The 14794-nt window shown below is 42.3% G+C and overlaps 1 protein-coding gene across 3 annotated transcripts in view; it reads right to left on the bottom strand.

Annotated features, from left to right (window-relative positions):
* The window catches only part of NCOR1 (nuclear receptor corepressor 1), a 177885-nt gene that overhangs the window by 148554 nt on the left and 14537 nt on the right, over positions 1-14794 (bottom strand). For all 3 annotated transcript variants that reach the window (XM_062216449.1, XM_062216450.1, XM_062216451.1), the window contains exon 2: positions 2120-2297. In XM_062216449.1, coding sequence (XP_062072433.1) covers positions 2120-2227 — 108 coding nt within the window. In that variant the 5' untranslated portion in view covers positions 2228-2297. The remainder of the gene's footprint in view (positions 1-2119; positions 2298-14794) is intronic.

The raw sequence follows: 14794 nt of genomic DNA, 5'->3' as shown, positions 1-14794 counted from the left end.
CGCTGAAGCTGAGCCAATCCAAAGCCTGGAACCAGGAGTTTCTTCCAGGTCTCCCATGTGAGTACAGAGGACCAACCACTTGGGCCACACCCTACTGCTTTCCCAGGCCATCAGTAGGGAGCTAAATTATAAGTGGAGCCACCAGGACTCGAATCAGCACCCACATGACAGAGGCAGAGGCTTAACCTACTATGCCACAGTGCTGGTTCCGTAAGTAAATCTTGAAAAAACTGTTTTCCTCAAATTGCTTCAAGGAAACAGACTAACAATTAAAGAAACTGAGTTCATAATTTAAATGTTTTCCAAATAAAATTCTAGGTTTATAAGCTTTGCTAGGAGCTGGTGTTGTGGCATAAAGGGTAAAGCCACTGCCTACAATACTGGCATCCCAAATGGGAGCTTGTTCATGTCCCAGAGGCTCTACTTCTGATCCAGTTCCCTAATAGACTCAGAAAAGCAGTGGAAAATAGCCTAAGTCCTTGGTCCCTTGCCACCCATGCAGGAGACCCAGAACAAACTCCTGGCTCCTGGCTTAGGCCTAGCCCAGCACTGGCCGTTGTGGCCACCTAGGGAATGAACCAGTAGAATCTGTCTCTCAGTCTCTCTCTGTAACTCTTTCAAATAAACAAATAAATTTTAAAAATAAAAAGCTTCTCTAATACATTCTTTTACACATATAAGGATGAAAAAATATCAATTCTACATAAATTAATTAAGGAAATATGAGAAGGAGCTAGCTATGTCACACAGCAGGTTAAGGTGCCACTGCAATGCCAGCATCCCATAACAAAGTGACAGTTCAAATCCTGGCTACTCCAATTCCAATCCAGCTTCCTGCTAATATGTCTGGGAAGACAATGGAAGATGGTCAAAATCTTTGGGTCCCCGCCACCCACGTGGGAGACCTGGATGGAATTCCTGCCTCCTGGCCTCAGCCTGGCCCAAAACTGGCTGTTGAGGCTATTTGGAAAGTGAGTCAGCAGACAGAAGATCTCTCTCACTCTTGATCTGTGAAAGGGGGAGGAAGAAAAGAGAAAAAGGAAATATAGGAAGATGGAACATTTTCTAAGCTAGTATCATTCACAATGGCAAAAGATAGCAACTCAAACCCTTAACTCACATCAAACAAAAAACTTAAAACAGATTATAGACCTAAATGTAAGACCTAAAATTATAAAACCTAGAGAAGAAAATATAGGAGAAAATCTTGAGTTTGGCAAAAACTTCTTACAGAAAATACAAAAAGCAGGGCCAGCTCTATGGCACAGTGGGCTAAGCCTCTGCCTATGGACCAGATTCCCATATAGGCACTGGTTCTTGTCCTGGCTGCTTCACTTCCGGTCCAGCTCTCTGTTATGGACCAGTAAAGCAGTGGAAGATGACCCAAGTGCCTGGGCCCCTGCACCCATGTTGGAGACCCAGAAGAAGCTCCTGGCTCCGGATCAGCCCAGCTCTGGCTGTTGCAGCCATCTGGGGAGTGAAGCAGTGGATAAAGGACCTTTCTGTCTCTCCCTCTCACTGTCTGTAACTCTGCCTCTCAAGTAAATAAATAAAATCTTAAAAAAAAAAAAAAAAAAAAAGACTCAACTGATTACCTATACAGAAAAGGATGTCCTTGCACTAAGTTACCATGACCACACTTCTTATTCTCTAAGATGATCATTTCACATCTTCCTTTCTCCGAACCTCTTATACCACTATGGTCCACTCTGAGCTACCATTCTACCTCATGTTTTATGTTACCCAAAGTAGAACAATCATACAAAGTCTCTCACCTTCTAACAAACAAATTCTTCAAGAAGATATAGAGGCTATCACTCAAGAGAGGCAATGTTAACTCGACAACTGAAAATTCAACCAGAATTTGTAATACAAACTTAGGCAACCAATACTCTTCTGTCAACAACTACAATCAAATGCAGAGACATGAGCAACACCCGAAATCTGGCAGAAGGCTACAGATAACAGAAAATTCCCAAACTTTGGTTCCCCATCTTTCAGAACTGTTCTTGCCACTTTTTAAAATTACGTTTGGTTTCTGGCTGACAAATGTATTAAATACGGAAAGTAAAGAAAACCATAAAATATATATGCAATTTACATAGTATTTGTTCCTTACCTGCTGGTGGCGGGTGCTGGGAAAGGTGTACTGGACAGAGTGGGGAGGATAACGACTTTGTTCCGTGCTGAATGCTCCTTGGTTGGGAGGATAACCTGAACTTGACATTATCAGTAAAGAAGTCCTCACTGGGCTGTGAGATCAAGTCCAACAATCAATCATGTTTCTAGGAAACCACCTGAACAGAATGGGGGAAAAACTCATAAGAACTAAAAATGTCAAGTGTACTTAATAAATTATAACTACTGCTATACAAGCAAAACCAGAATTACCTGTAAAACCTGTCACTCATGCATTTACTAAATATAAATTGCAAGGGTTTGATCATTACTGAGTCTTTTCCATTACACTTAATATATGACAAATTTGCAATGTAAAATAAAAACATGTACAGTAGTCCACCACTGCCACCACAGTTTCAGTTGCTAATCATCAATCATGACTTGAAGATACTATATGGAAACGTCCAGAAATAAACAATCCCTAAGTTTTAAATTGTGGGGCCAACGTTATGGTGCAGCACCCACATCCTATATCACAGTGCGGGTTAGAGTGCTGGCTGCACCACTTGTAATGAAAACCAGGATGGAGTTTCTGCCTCTTGGCTTTTGGCCTAGCCCAGAACTGGCTGTTACGGTTATTTGGAGGGTAAACCAGCAAATGAAGATCTCTCTCTTTCCCCCTACCTTCCTTCCTCTTGCTCATTCAGGAATAAATCACCTCTTTTTCCAGCATAACCATCTCTACATGCTATCTACCCATTAGTCATTTAGTAGCCTGCTCAGTTAAGAGATCAACCATCACAGTAGCAGTACTTGCGTTCAAACAACTTTTTTTTTTAACTTAATAATGGCCCCAAAGCACAGGAGTGGGGATGCTGGCAAATCAAACACACCAGGGAGAAGCCATAAAGTGTTCCCTTTAAGCGAAAAAGTGAAAGATCTCCACTTAATAGGGGGAAAAAATGACACACCAAGGTTGCTAAGATCTATAATAAAAAGGAATTTTCTATTCATGAAACTGTGAAAAGGAAAAAGAAAGTCATACTAGTTTTGCTGTTTCATCTCAGACTACAAAAGTTATAGATAGCCATAGCATAAGATAAATGCTCACTTACCTCATGTCATCTCACATCATTACAAGAATGGTGAATACAATACAGTAAGGTATTCTGAGATCACATTCACAACACTTTTATCACAGTATATTGTTACAACTGTCCTATTATTAGTGATTGATATTGATCTTTTACTGTGTGCCTAATTTGTAAGGTAAACTTTATGACAGGTATGCATATAAAGGAAAAAACATAGGACATATAGGGTTCAGCACTATCCACAGTTTCAGACATGCACTGGGGGTCTTGGAGCATAGCCCCAGAGGACAAAGGGAGACTAACGTATATAAAATCTTCACATGAGACTTGACACATAGCAAGTGCTCAGCTAATGTCTTTCTATAAGGATATGAGAAATAAGTATATTTTAAAAAGAAATGGGCTGGTGCTGTGGCATAGCGAGTAAAGCCACCGCCTGCAGTGCCGGCATGCCATATGGGCACCAGTTCAAATCCCAGCTGCTCCACTTCCGATCCAGCTCTTTGCTGTGGCCGAGAAAGTAGTAGAAGATGGCCCAAGTCCTTAGGCCCCTGCACCCATGTGGGAGACCCAGAAGAAACTCCTGACTTCAGATCTGCTCAGCTCCAGCCACTGTGGCCATTTGGGGAGTGAATCAGTGGATGGAAGACCTCCCTTCCCCACCCCGTCTCTAGCTCTCTCTGTAACTCTGTCTTTACAATAAAATAAATTTAAAAAAAAAAAAAAGAAAGAAAGAAAGAAATACACATGGTTCTGGGTTGTGAAAAAGCCAGCATCATAGTACGGTGGATTAAGCCACAGCCTGCAACACTAGTACCCTATATTGGAGTGGCAGTTCAAGTACTAGCTGCTCAGTCTCCGATCCAGCTCCCTGATGCACCTAGGGAAGCAGAAGATGATCCAAGAACTTGGGCCTCTCTTACTCACATGGGAGAGAGATCGGATGGTGATCTAGGCTCCTGGCTTCATTGGGAAGGAACCAGAGGACAGATCTCTCTCTTTCTCTGCTTTATAAATGAATGAATGAATCAATGAATATTTCAGCCTGACCCAGCCCCAGCCATTTTGGCCATTTGGGGAATGAACCAGAGAATGGAAGCTTACTTGCTCTCTCGCTTTCAAATAAATAAATCTTTTTTAAAAAGTCAACTATAAAAAGAACTTGGGGCAAGTGCTGTGGCACAGCAGAGTAAGCTGTCACTTGCAACACCGGCATCACATACTGGAGTGCCACTTTGAGTGCTTGTTACTCCACTTCTGATCTAGCTTTTGGCTAATACCCATGGGAAGGCAGTGGAAGATGTTCCAAGCACTTGGGCCTCTGCCATACACATGGCAGACAGAGACGGAGTTCTGAGCTCCTGGTTTTAGCCCGGTCCAGCCCTCGTTGTTCCAGTCATTTGGGGAGAGAACTAGTGAAGAGAATATCTCTCTCACTGAAATAAATTAAAATTTTAAAGAAGATAACTAGCTCATAATGACAGATGCTGACACACTGTAACCAGGGTTCTAAATTAAAAACTGAAGGTAGGGGAGCCGGCTCTGTGGCGTAACAGGTAAAGCCAGTGCCCGCAGTGCTGGCATTCCAAATGGGCACCAATTCAAGTTCCAACTGCCCCACTTCCAATCCAGCTCCCTGCTAATGTGCCTGGGAAATCAGTGGAAGATGGTCCAAGTGCTTGGGCCCCTGCACCCACGTGGGAGACCTGGAAGAAGCTAATGGATCCTGGCTTTCGATTGGCCCAGCTCCAGCTGTTGCAGACTTTTGGGGAGTGAACCAGTGGATGAAAGATCTCTCTCCATCTCTCCTTCTGTCTCTCTAACTCTGCCTTTCGATGAACAAATAACAATTAAAAAAAAAAAAAAACTGAAGGGAGGGACCAGCCTTTTGGTGTAGCAGGTAGGGTTGCCACAAATGCAACCTTATGGGTGCCGGTTCACATCCTAGCTGCTCCTCTTCCCATCCAACTCCCTACTAATGTGCCTGGGAAAGCAGCAGAAGATGGCCCAAGTATCTGGGCCTCTGCCACCCACATGGGAGAGCCGAATGAAGCTCCTGGCTTCAGCCTGGCCCAACCCTGGCTATTGCAGCCATCTGGGAGTAAATCAGCGGATAGAAGACTTATCTGTCTCTCCCTCTTTCAAATAATTAAAAAAAAATTTAAAATGAAGGAAAAAACAGAATTCAATAAGGTAAGCCATTTGTATAGAGGAAATATTGCCTTTATTGACTAATTCTGCTCCAAAATAATAGTGTAAGACAGGATTAGGGATGGGAAAAGTTTCAAGAAATAATGAAGTTAACAGTACCAATGTAAGGAAAATAACTGCCAGTATTTGTGAAATCAAAAACCTACTACATAAGCTTAACTGTTTTTCTATATATAAAGACTTCTGGAAGTTGGAGGCATTGGTGATGAAATCAACAAGTGTGAGGGTTGTTTTAATTTAATTTTTTATTTACTTGAGGGGCAGGGACAGAGATCTTCACTGTCTATCTTCAAATAACCACAACAGCCAGTGTTGGGCCAAGTTGAAGTCAGGAGTCAGAACTCAATCCAGGTCTTCTATATGGTGGTAAGGATCCAGTTACTTAAACCAACACCTGCTGCCTCAAGGGGTACATATCAATAGGAAGCTAGATTTGGGAACAGAGCCAAAAGACTCTTCTCTGGCACGGAATGCAGGCATCCCAAGTGGAATCCCAATTGCTATGCCAAGTATCCACCCAGAGTTTTTTATATTATATAATGAAATGTTATATTTTATATCTCATATTTGTATACAATACAATGAATATGGGATAAAGAATGTCAGCTACAGGCTGTAAGTGAGCTGTAAGGCAGCCGGAACAGGACAGCATCAAAGTGAGCACAGCATGTGCTAGAGAAGATGCAGGGGAAAAGAAAATTCTAGTCTACAGACAGCCTAGAGAAGACATGCAAACAAGCAGAAACAAGAGTCTGAACAGCCTCTGATACAGAGGTGCAGCCTTTGCTCCAGACTCATCATTCCAGCCAATCTCCATGAGATTGACATGAGCAAATGTACGTCTTCCCTTGTACTTGGACACCTAATAAATTGCCTACATAGTTTTACATTAAGTCTTCCTTTACTAAATACAGGCCATGTTAGTTTTTACTTCTCAGAAGCTTAAGATCTCAGTTAAGTCCTAGACTAACTACATAAACCTTGGAAAGAACCCAAATGCCATGTCTATCAACTGATTAATGAACCAATAAAATGTGGTCTATCCACACCAAGGAGTATTTTTCACCCATAAAAAGGAAGTAAGGGGGGTGGGGCCAGTGCTGTGGTGTAGCTGGCAAAGCCGCCACCTTCAGTGCCAGCAACCCCTATGGGTGCCGGTTTGAGTCCTGGCTGCTCCACTTCCGATCCAGCTCTCTGTTATGGCCTGGGAAAGCAGTAGAAGATGGCCCAAGTCCTTAGGCCTCTGCACCCACATGGTAGGCCCGGAGGAGGCTCCTGGCTTCAGATCAGCACAGCTCCAGCCATTGCAGCTGACTGGGGAATGAACCAGTGGATGGAAGACCTCTCTCTCTCTCTCTCTGCCTCTCCTTCTCTGTGTAACTCTCACTTTCAAATAAATAAATCTTTAAAAAAAGTACTAATACAACCTGTAAGCTGGACAAACCTTGAAAACACTATGTTAAGCAAAAGAAGCCCATCATAAAGTGTACCTATTACAAGTTTCCTTTCACATAGAAGTCAAAAACAGGCAAACCTATGATTAACAGAAAGTGGATGCATGGTTTTGAATTCATGACAAGAGTAGAGATGGAAAATACAGGATACGGGGTTTCTTTTTTTCTTCTTCTGTGGTAAAATGTAGCACTTTGTTAATGATTTTTTTAAATTTATCTATTTGAGAGCCAGAGAGAGCTCCAGTGCCCAGGCTCACACCCCAAGATGCCTGCAATGGCGAGGGTTGGAGCAAGGACAAAGCTAGGAGCTGGTAACTCAGATCATGTCTCCAACATGCGTGGCAGCAACCCAACCTCTTCAGCTATCTCCACTGTCTCTCAGGTCTACATGAGCAGTAAGCTGGAGTCACGAGCTAGAGGTAGGCATTGAACCCAGGTACTCCAATACGGGATGCAGGTGATTTAACCAGGGTCTTCTGTGCTTGCTAAATGCACAAGCCTTAGTCAACTTGAAGTGCACAATTTCACAGCATTAAGTGCATTCACATCGTTAGGTATCCACTACCACCACCACCCATCTCCAGAACTATCTCATTTTTCCCAACTGGAATTCTACGCCCACTCTCCCATCCTTCTCTTTCCAGTCCCTGGTAACCACCCTCTACTTTCTACCTGTGTAATGTGAATTCCCTAGGAACCTCATGAGAGTAGACTGACTTCTTTCACTTAGCATAATGCCTTCAAGTTCATCCATGTCTTAGCATGATGAAAATTATCTTCCTTCCATAGTTTTGGGAGTTTTTTTTTTTTTTTAAGATTTATTTATTTGAAAGTCAGAGTTACACAAAGAGAGATGGAGAAGCAGACAGAGAGGTCCTCCATCCGCTGGCTCATTTGCCAGTTGGCCACAATAGCTGGAGCTGTGCTGTGCTGAGCCGATCCGAAGCCAGGAGCCAGGTGCTTCTTCTGGGTCTCCCAAAGACTTGGACCATCTTCCACTGCTTTCCCAGGCCATAGCAGGGAGCTGGATCAGAAGTAGAGCAACCAGAACTCAAACCAGTGCCCATATGAGATGCTGGCACTGCAAGTGACAGCCTCACCCGCTATGCCACAGTGCCGGCCCTGGAATTTTTTTTAACGTGGATGAAAATGTTCTAAAATTGACTGTGGGAAGGGTTAAACATAGATATTAAACATATAGGTCTGAATATACTGAAAACCACTGAACTATATGCTTTAATTTTTTTTATTTATTTTATTCATTTGAGAGACAGAAAAAGAGAGAGCTCTCACTCATTGGTTCACTCCCCAAATGCTGAAGGAGTCAGGAACTCAATCCAGGTCTCCTACATGGATGGCAGAGACATAACTACTTGAGCCATCACCTCGTTCTCCCTAGGGTGTACATTACTAGGAAGTTGGAATCAGAAACACAGCTGGGACCTGAACCCAGGCACTTCAATTTGAGATGTGGACATCCCACACAATGTCTTAACCAATGCACCAATGCCCCTCTGTATTTTTGTTAGTGTATTTTTTAAACTAACACATAGTAATTACACACATTTATGGAGTACAGTGTAGCATTTCAATACATGTAGACAGTGTGATGATCAGATCAGGGTAACTCACATGCTCATCACCTGAGACATTTATCATTCCTTTGTGTTGGGCACGTTCAAAATCCTCAACTCCAGCTATCCTTCTCTACTACACAACATTAAGAGGGACTCCCCCTAGGGGCCAGCATTGTGGCACAGTGAGTGAGGCCACTACTTGTGACTTTAGCATACCAAATCAAAGTGCCAGTTCAAGCCCAAGCTACTTCACTTCTGATCCAGCTTCCTGATAATGCTCCTGGGAAGGGAGCAGATGATGGCCCAAGCACCTGGGGTTCTGTCACCCATGTGACAGACCAGGATGTTTGCAGACCCAAACTGCTGTTGGCATTTGGGAAGCAAATCAGCAGATACTCTTTTCCTCACTCTGTCTCCTTCAAACAAATAAATCTTTAAACAAAAGAAAAATTATTCCTGAACCCACTAAGTAGCCTCTCCCCTCCCTTTCCCATATCCCACCCAGGCTCTGGTAATTCCTACTTCTGAGAAATCAACCTTTTAGATTCTACATATAAAGGGGTCATTGTGCTATTTGTCTTTCAGTGTCTGACTTATTTCACTTAACAATGTCCTCCAGTTGCATCCCTCTTTATACAAGTGACAAGATTTTTGTCCATTTTTATAGCTAAATACTATTCCACTGTGTTTATACACATTTTCTCTGTCCATTCACCTTCAGTGAACACCTAGGTTCATTCTATTTCTCAACTGTTGTGAACAGTGCTGCACTAAACTTGGGAGTACAGATGTCTCAGACTGATTTCAATTCCTTTGGACATATACCCAGAAGAATAATTCAGTATTATATGGTAGGTGCAGTTCTAGTTTTTTAAAAATACTTTTCCCTAATGTTTATTTGAAAGGCAGAGTGAAAACAAGAGCCAGAGAAAGGTTCCATTTGCTGGTTCACTCCCCAAATGCCGCCCAAAATGCCATCCGGGTCTTCACAGGTAGGTGTCAGAGACACTTGAGCCATCATCTGCTGCCTCATGGACCCACTAGCAGGACGCTGTCACTGGAAGCAGAGGCAGAGGCAGCACTTTGATGGGCCAACCTGATGAGCAAAGAAGAGAAGCAATGAGGGGCAGAGTGAGCACAGAAAGCCAGTCTCAGCTAGGATGGCCACATGCCCGATTTCCTACAATGGTACCAATTTACACCTTTTGTCCCACTGTAATGATTAGTTCTGTTTCAATTCATTCTCTAAATCGTCCCAGTTTAGATAATTACTTTCTGAGAGGACTTTTGTGTTAAAGTTTAAAAGATGGGAAATGGGGACAGGCACAAGAGCCTTTCAGGAAGAGGAACTAGACTGCCCACGGCAAAAGCAAACTTGGTAAAGTCAGGGAGGCGGAAGGTCAGAGAGGGAGAGTTCAGGCATGTGGCCTGAGTGGACATCTGGGTTTCTGCAGGTTGTCTCTTTGGAAACTGAGTCCTCTCTTTTCTCCCTATGTATATTATGAATATTAAGCCCTTTTTACCTTTATATTATATGTGAATATTCTGGAATTCCAAACCTGATTCACCTTTTTAAAAGCCACTTCTGGGGCCAGTGCTGCGGCATAGCAGGTAAAGTCACCACCTGCAGTGCCAGCATCCCATGTGGGCGCCAGTTCGAGTCCCGGCTGCTCCACTTCCTATCCAGCTCTCTGCTATGGCCTGGGAAAGCAGTACAAGATGGCCCAACTGCCTGGGCTACACCTACATGGAAGACCCAGAAGAAGCTCCTGGCCCAGGATTGGCTCAGCTCTGGTCAGAGTGAACCAGCAGATGGAAGAACTCTCTCTCCCTCTCTCTCTCTCTCCCTCTGCCTCTCTGTAGCTCTGCCTTTCAAATAAATAAATCTTAAAAAAAAAAAAAAAAAAAAAGACCATTTCCATACCCAAATTATGATTATTCTACATTTGCCTCTTACATTTCTTAAAGGTTTAATTTTTTCATACATAGTTCCTTAATAAGCTATTTTTTTCTAAAATGGGGTCTCGCTCTATTTTCTTTCCCAATAGTTAATTATACCAACAAATCACTTAATGAACATAGCAGTCTTTCTGCACTGATCTGAAATGCTGTCCTCACTACAAAAACTTCACTAATAGGTATATACCCTAGATAAACTTGCATACTTAAATACCAAAGGGTATCTACTATAGTACTACAATAAGAAAATTTGAAGAAAAGATTAATTCCAATCAAAATGAATAAACTATGGTATACACACAATAACTACACAGCAGTTACAATGAATAAACCAGCACTATATGTTTCAAAACACAGAAACCTCAGGGCCAGCGCTGTGGTGTAGCAGGTAAAGCTGCTACTTGCAGTGCCGGCATCCCATATGGGTACTGGTTCGAGTCCCCGATGCTCCACTTCCAATCTAGCTCTCTACTATGGCCTGGGAAAAGTGGTAGAAAATGGCCCAAGTCCTTGGACCCCTGCATCCGCATGGGAGACCCAGAAGCAGCTCCTGGCTTCGGATCAGCTCAGTTCTGGCCACTGCGGTCATTTGGGAAGTGAACCAGTGGATGGAAGACCTCTCACCCCTCTTTCTTTCTGCCTCTCCTTCTCTATGTAACTCTTTCAAATAAATAAATAAATCTTAAAAAAAAAGAAACCTCAAAAAATTGAAAACTTATCATATTGACATGTTAGAAACAGAATAATATACATATAATAAAAACATGAATACATATCAACATGGGGTGGCATTGTGACGCAGGTTAAGCCAGCATCCCACATCAGAGTACCTGGGTTAGAGTCCTGGCTACTCTGCTTCCAATTCAGCTCCCTGCTAATGCACCTTGGAAAGCAGCAGATGATGGCCCAAGTCTTTGGGCCCCCACCATCGCTGTGAGAAATCCGAATGGGGTTTCTAGCTCCTGGCTTTCGCCTGGCCCAGATCTGGCTATTGGGGCCATCTGAACCAGTGAACGGAAGAGTGCCCTTTGTTCTCCCTCTTTGCTGTTCTGCCATTCATCTACTTCAGGTTAATAGTTATGCCTAAGAATGGAAGAATGATGGAGGGAAGGAGGGTAATCTGTAACACTTTATTTCTTAAAATAAAAACTGACACTACTATGATAAGATACTAAGTTTTCGGCTGGCGCCGTGGCTTAACAGGCTAATCCTCCGCCTTTCGGCGCCGGCCCACCGGGTTCTAGTCCCGGTTGGGGCGCCGGATTCTATCCCCGTTGCCCCTCTTCCAGGCCAGCTCTCTCTCTGCTGTGGCCCGGGAAGGCAGTGGAGGATGGCCCAAGTCCTTGGGCCCTGCACCCGCATGGGAGACCAGGAGAAGCACCTGGCTCCTGGCTTCAGATCAGCGTGATGCACCGGCCGCAGCGGCCATTGGAGGGTGAACCAACGGCAAAGGAAGACCTTTCTCTCTGTCTCTCTCTCTCACTGTCCACTCTGCCTGTCTAAATAAATAAATAAATAATAAAAAAATTTTTTAAAAAAAGATACTAAGTTTTCTCACAGACAAATGGTAGATATGTGAACATCTGTTAAATTACTTTCTGAATTTTTCTATGGGCTTGAAACAGTAAAGAAAAATAAAAAGTATCCATATAAGTGAAATTCCCTCTTGTCTGTGATCCTAGACTCACTAATTTGATCCATCTTTTCCTGTGCCAATGTCACACTTTTTAAATTACTATAATGCTACGAAGGTTTTTGTATCTGGCAGGACAAGTTTCCCCTCACTATGCTTTGTTGTTGCTACTACTTTCAAATTCTCCAGAGCTATTCTAGAACATTTCCTTTTTCACAAAAGTATCAGAGTCAGCTTGTCAAGGCCCTAAAAACCCTAAAAGAGAACTTACAAATTCGAATTCACGGGCTGATTAAAAGGAGAACAAATACTTCATACCACTGAGTATTCTCATGCTAAAATGTTTATGTTTTAGAATAGCAAATTGTGTGTGTGTGCGCGTGTGTGTAGAATCATGATGGGAATATTTTATACAAATAAAATGGACACTATATGAAATGGAAAAATATGTGTAGAATACATATACATATAATTCTTATCTTCATCATATATAATGTGTAAAATCCCCATGATAAAGATTTCATATACATACACATGTGGGGGATGCACATGCACTAACAACTTAGAATAAGAATTATTTATATATAATTAAGATGAAGATTATATCACAAGTATTTATCATATATTATTATACATTATATATTATCTAATTAATACTAAATAATTACATAATGTATTTTATAATATACTATACACCCATACATAATTTCAGTCATTTAATATTTTGAGTCCCTTAGTTTTTTTTTTGTTTTTTTTTTGTTTTTTTTGGACAGGCAGAGTTAGAGAGACAGAGAGACAGAGAGAAAGGTCTTCCTTCCATTGGTTCACCCCTCAAATGGCTGCTATGGCCGGTGCGCTGCGCCAATCTGAAGCCAGGAGCCAGGTGCTTCCTCCTGGTCTTCCATGCGGGTGTGCAGGGACCCAAGCACTTGGGCCATCCTCCACTGCACTCCCGGGCCACAGCAGAGAGCTGGACTGGAAGAGGAGCAACCGGGACAGAATCCAGCACCCCAACCAGGAATAGAACCCGGGATGCCGGTGCCACAGGCAGAGGATTAGCCAAGTAAGCTGCAGCACCGGCCCTGCCCCTTAGTTTTAATTTTGTTTCCATTATTTCAAAGGATTTGAAAAGAGAGCAAACACACACACAAAAAATTCAGTGTGCCAATTTGATCCAATTTCTCTATTAATAAATTATTTACCCAGTTAGCTTTAGAAAGTAAGCTTTTGGGGGCTGGTGCTGTGGCACAGCAGATTAAGCCGCCGCCTACAGCACTGGTGTCCAATTTGAGCACTGGTTTGAGGCCCAGCTGCTCCACTTCCCATCCAGCTTCCTGTGAATGCACTTGGGAAGGCAGCAGAAGATGGCCCAAGTGCTTGGACACCTGCTCCCACGTGAGAAACCTGGGTGAAGCTCCTGGCTCTTGGCTTTAGCCTGGTCTCCCTCTCTCTCTCTCTCTCTGTTTGCCTTTCAAATAAATAAGTAAATTTTACTACAACAACAACAACAACAAAAACAGTAATTTTCAGTAATTGTGAGTTCTGAGTTCAACACTTACACTCAATGTCATACAAACATGAGTTAGCAGACTTGTTGTCCATTTTCCTTTTTGTCAGTAACCCATCATAATAACCTTATTTTATGGTGTCATTTTTCTGAATTTTAAAAATAATGTCTCAGGAATAAAAAACAGGGGCTGGCACCATGGCACAATGCATTTACTGCCTGCAGTGTAGGCATCCCATATAGGTTCCATGTAGTTTTGAGTCCCAGCTGCTCCAATCCAGCTCCCTGCAAATGCACCCAGAGGATGACCCAGATGCTTTGGCCCCTACACCCGTATGGGAGACTAGGAAGAAACTCCTGGCTTCGGACCAGCCCAGCTCTGGCCTTTGCGGCCATTTGGGGAGTGAGCCAGCACATGGAAGATCTCTCTAACTCTGCCTTTCAAATAAATAAATAAATCTTAATAAGAATTAATTAAAAATAAGTAGAATATAAATATATTAAGATATATATTTAACATTAATATAAAATTAAATATTACAATAGCACCTAAATATATAAAATATATTTATATAAAATGTAGTATACAAATATATTAAAATATAAAATAAATGAAATAATTTAAAAAGAAAAAAGTCAGGTTATTTAAAAGTACTATCAGGCCAACCCAGGAAGCAATAAAACATGAGCAAAATCTCTGTTGGCATTATATGTGAGCCTTCTCTAAGTGAACCAGCACAGCAACCACTGCAACCTCCTTTCTCAAACTTAGCAGAATCCCTGCACTCCCCACCCTATCCTTCCTTCACCCCTCACGGCAGTCCTGGCTCACCACCAAGATACCTCCAGAACATCCACTTTACAGCTGGAAACCAACTGAAATCAGACTCCGGTTCAAAATTAAGGCCAAAAGGGAAGAGACCACCTTACATGGCCGTGTCAGATCATGAATTCAATTCCTGGCACCAAAACTCATTATCAATGAGGGTTAATAGTTACAAGCTTGATTCATGAAACATAAAACTTCGGCAAATTATTTAGGAATCCCAGTCAAGAGTTATGAGCAACTAACTGCCTCATAGCATAAACATCTACATAACCATGCTTTAGGATGAGAATAAAATACTAAAACTGGATGTAACTGTTTTAAGTGACAACAGCACATTTTATCTAAATTTCATAGATATATCTAGAATTAGCCTCCTATCTCATGAAAAATGGGCAATATGGCAAAATGA

The sequence above is a fragment of the Lepus europaeus genome, chromosome 18 (genome assembly GCF_033115175.1).
Source record: "Lepus europaeus isolate LE1 chromosome 18, mLepTim1.pri, whole genome shotgun sequence".
Classification (NCBI taxonomy): Eukaryota; Metazoa; Chordata; class Mammalia; order Lagomorpha; family Leporidae; genus Lepus; species Lepus europaeus.
Note: the sequence above shows the minus strand (reverse complement) of the source record. Positions and strands in the feature narration are given on the sequence as shown.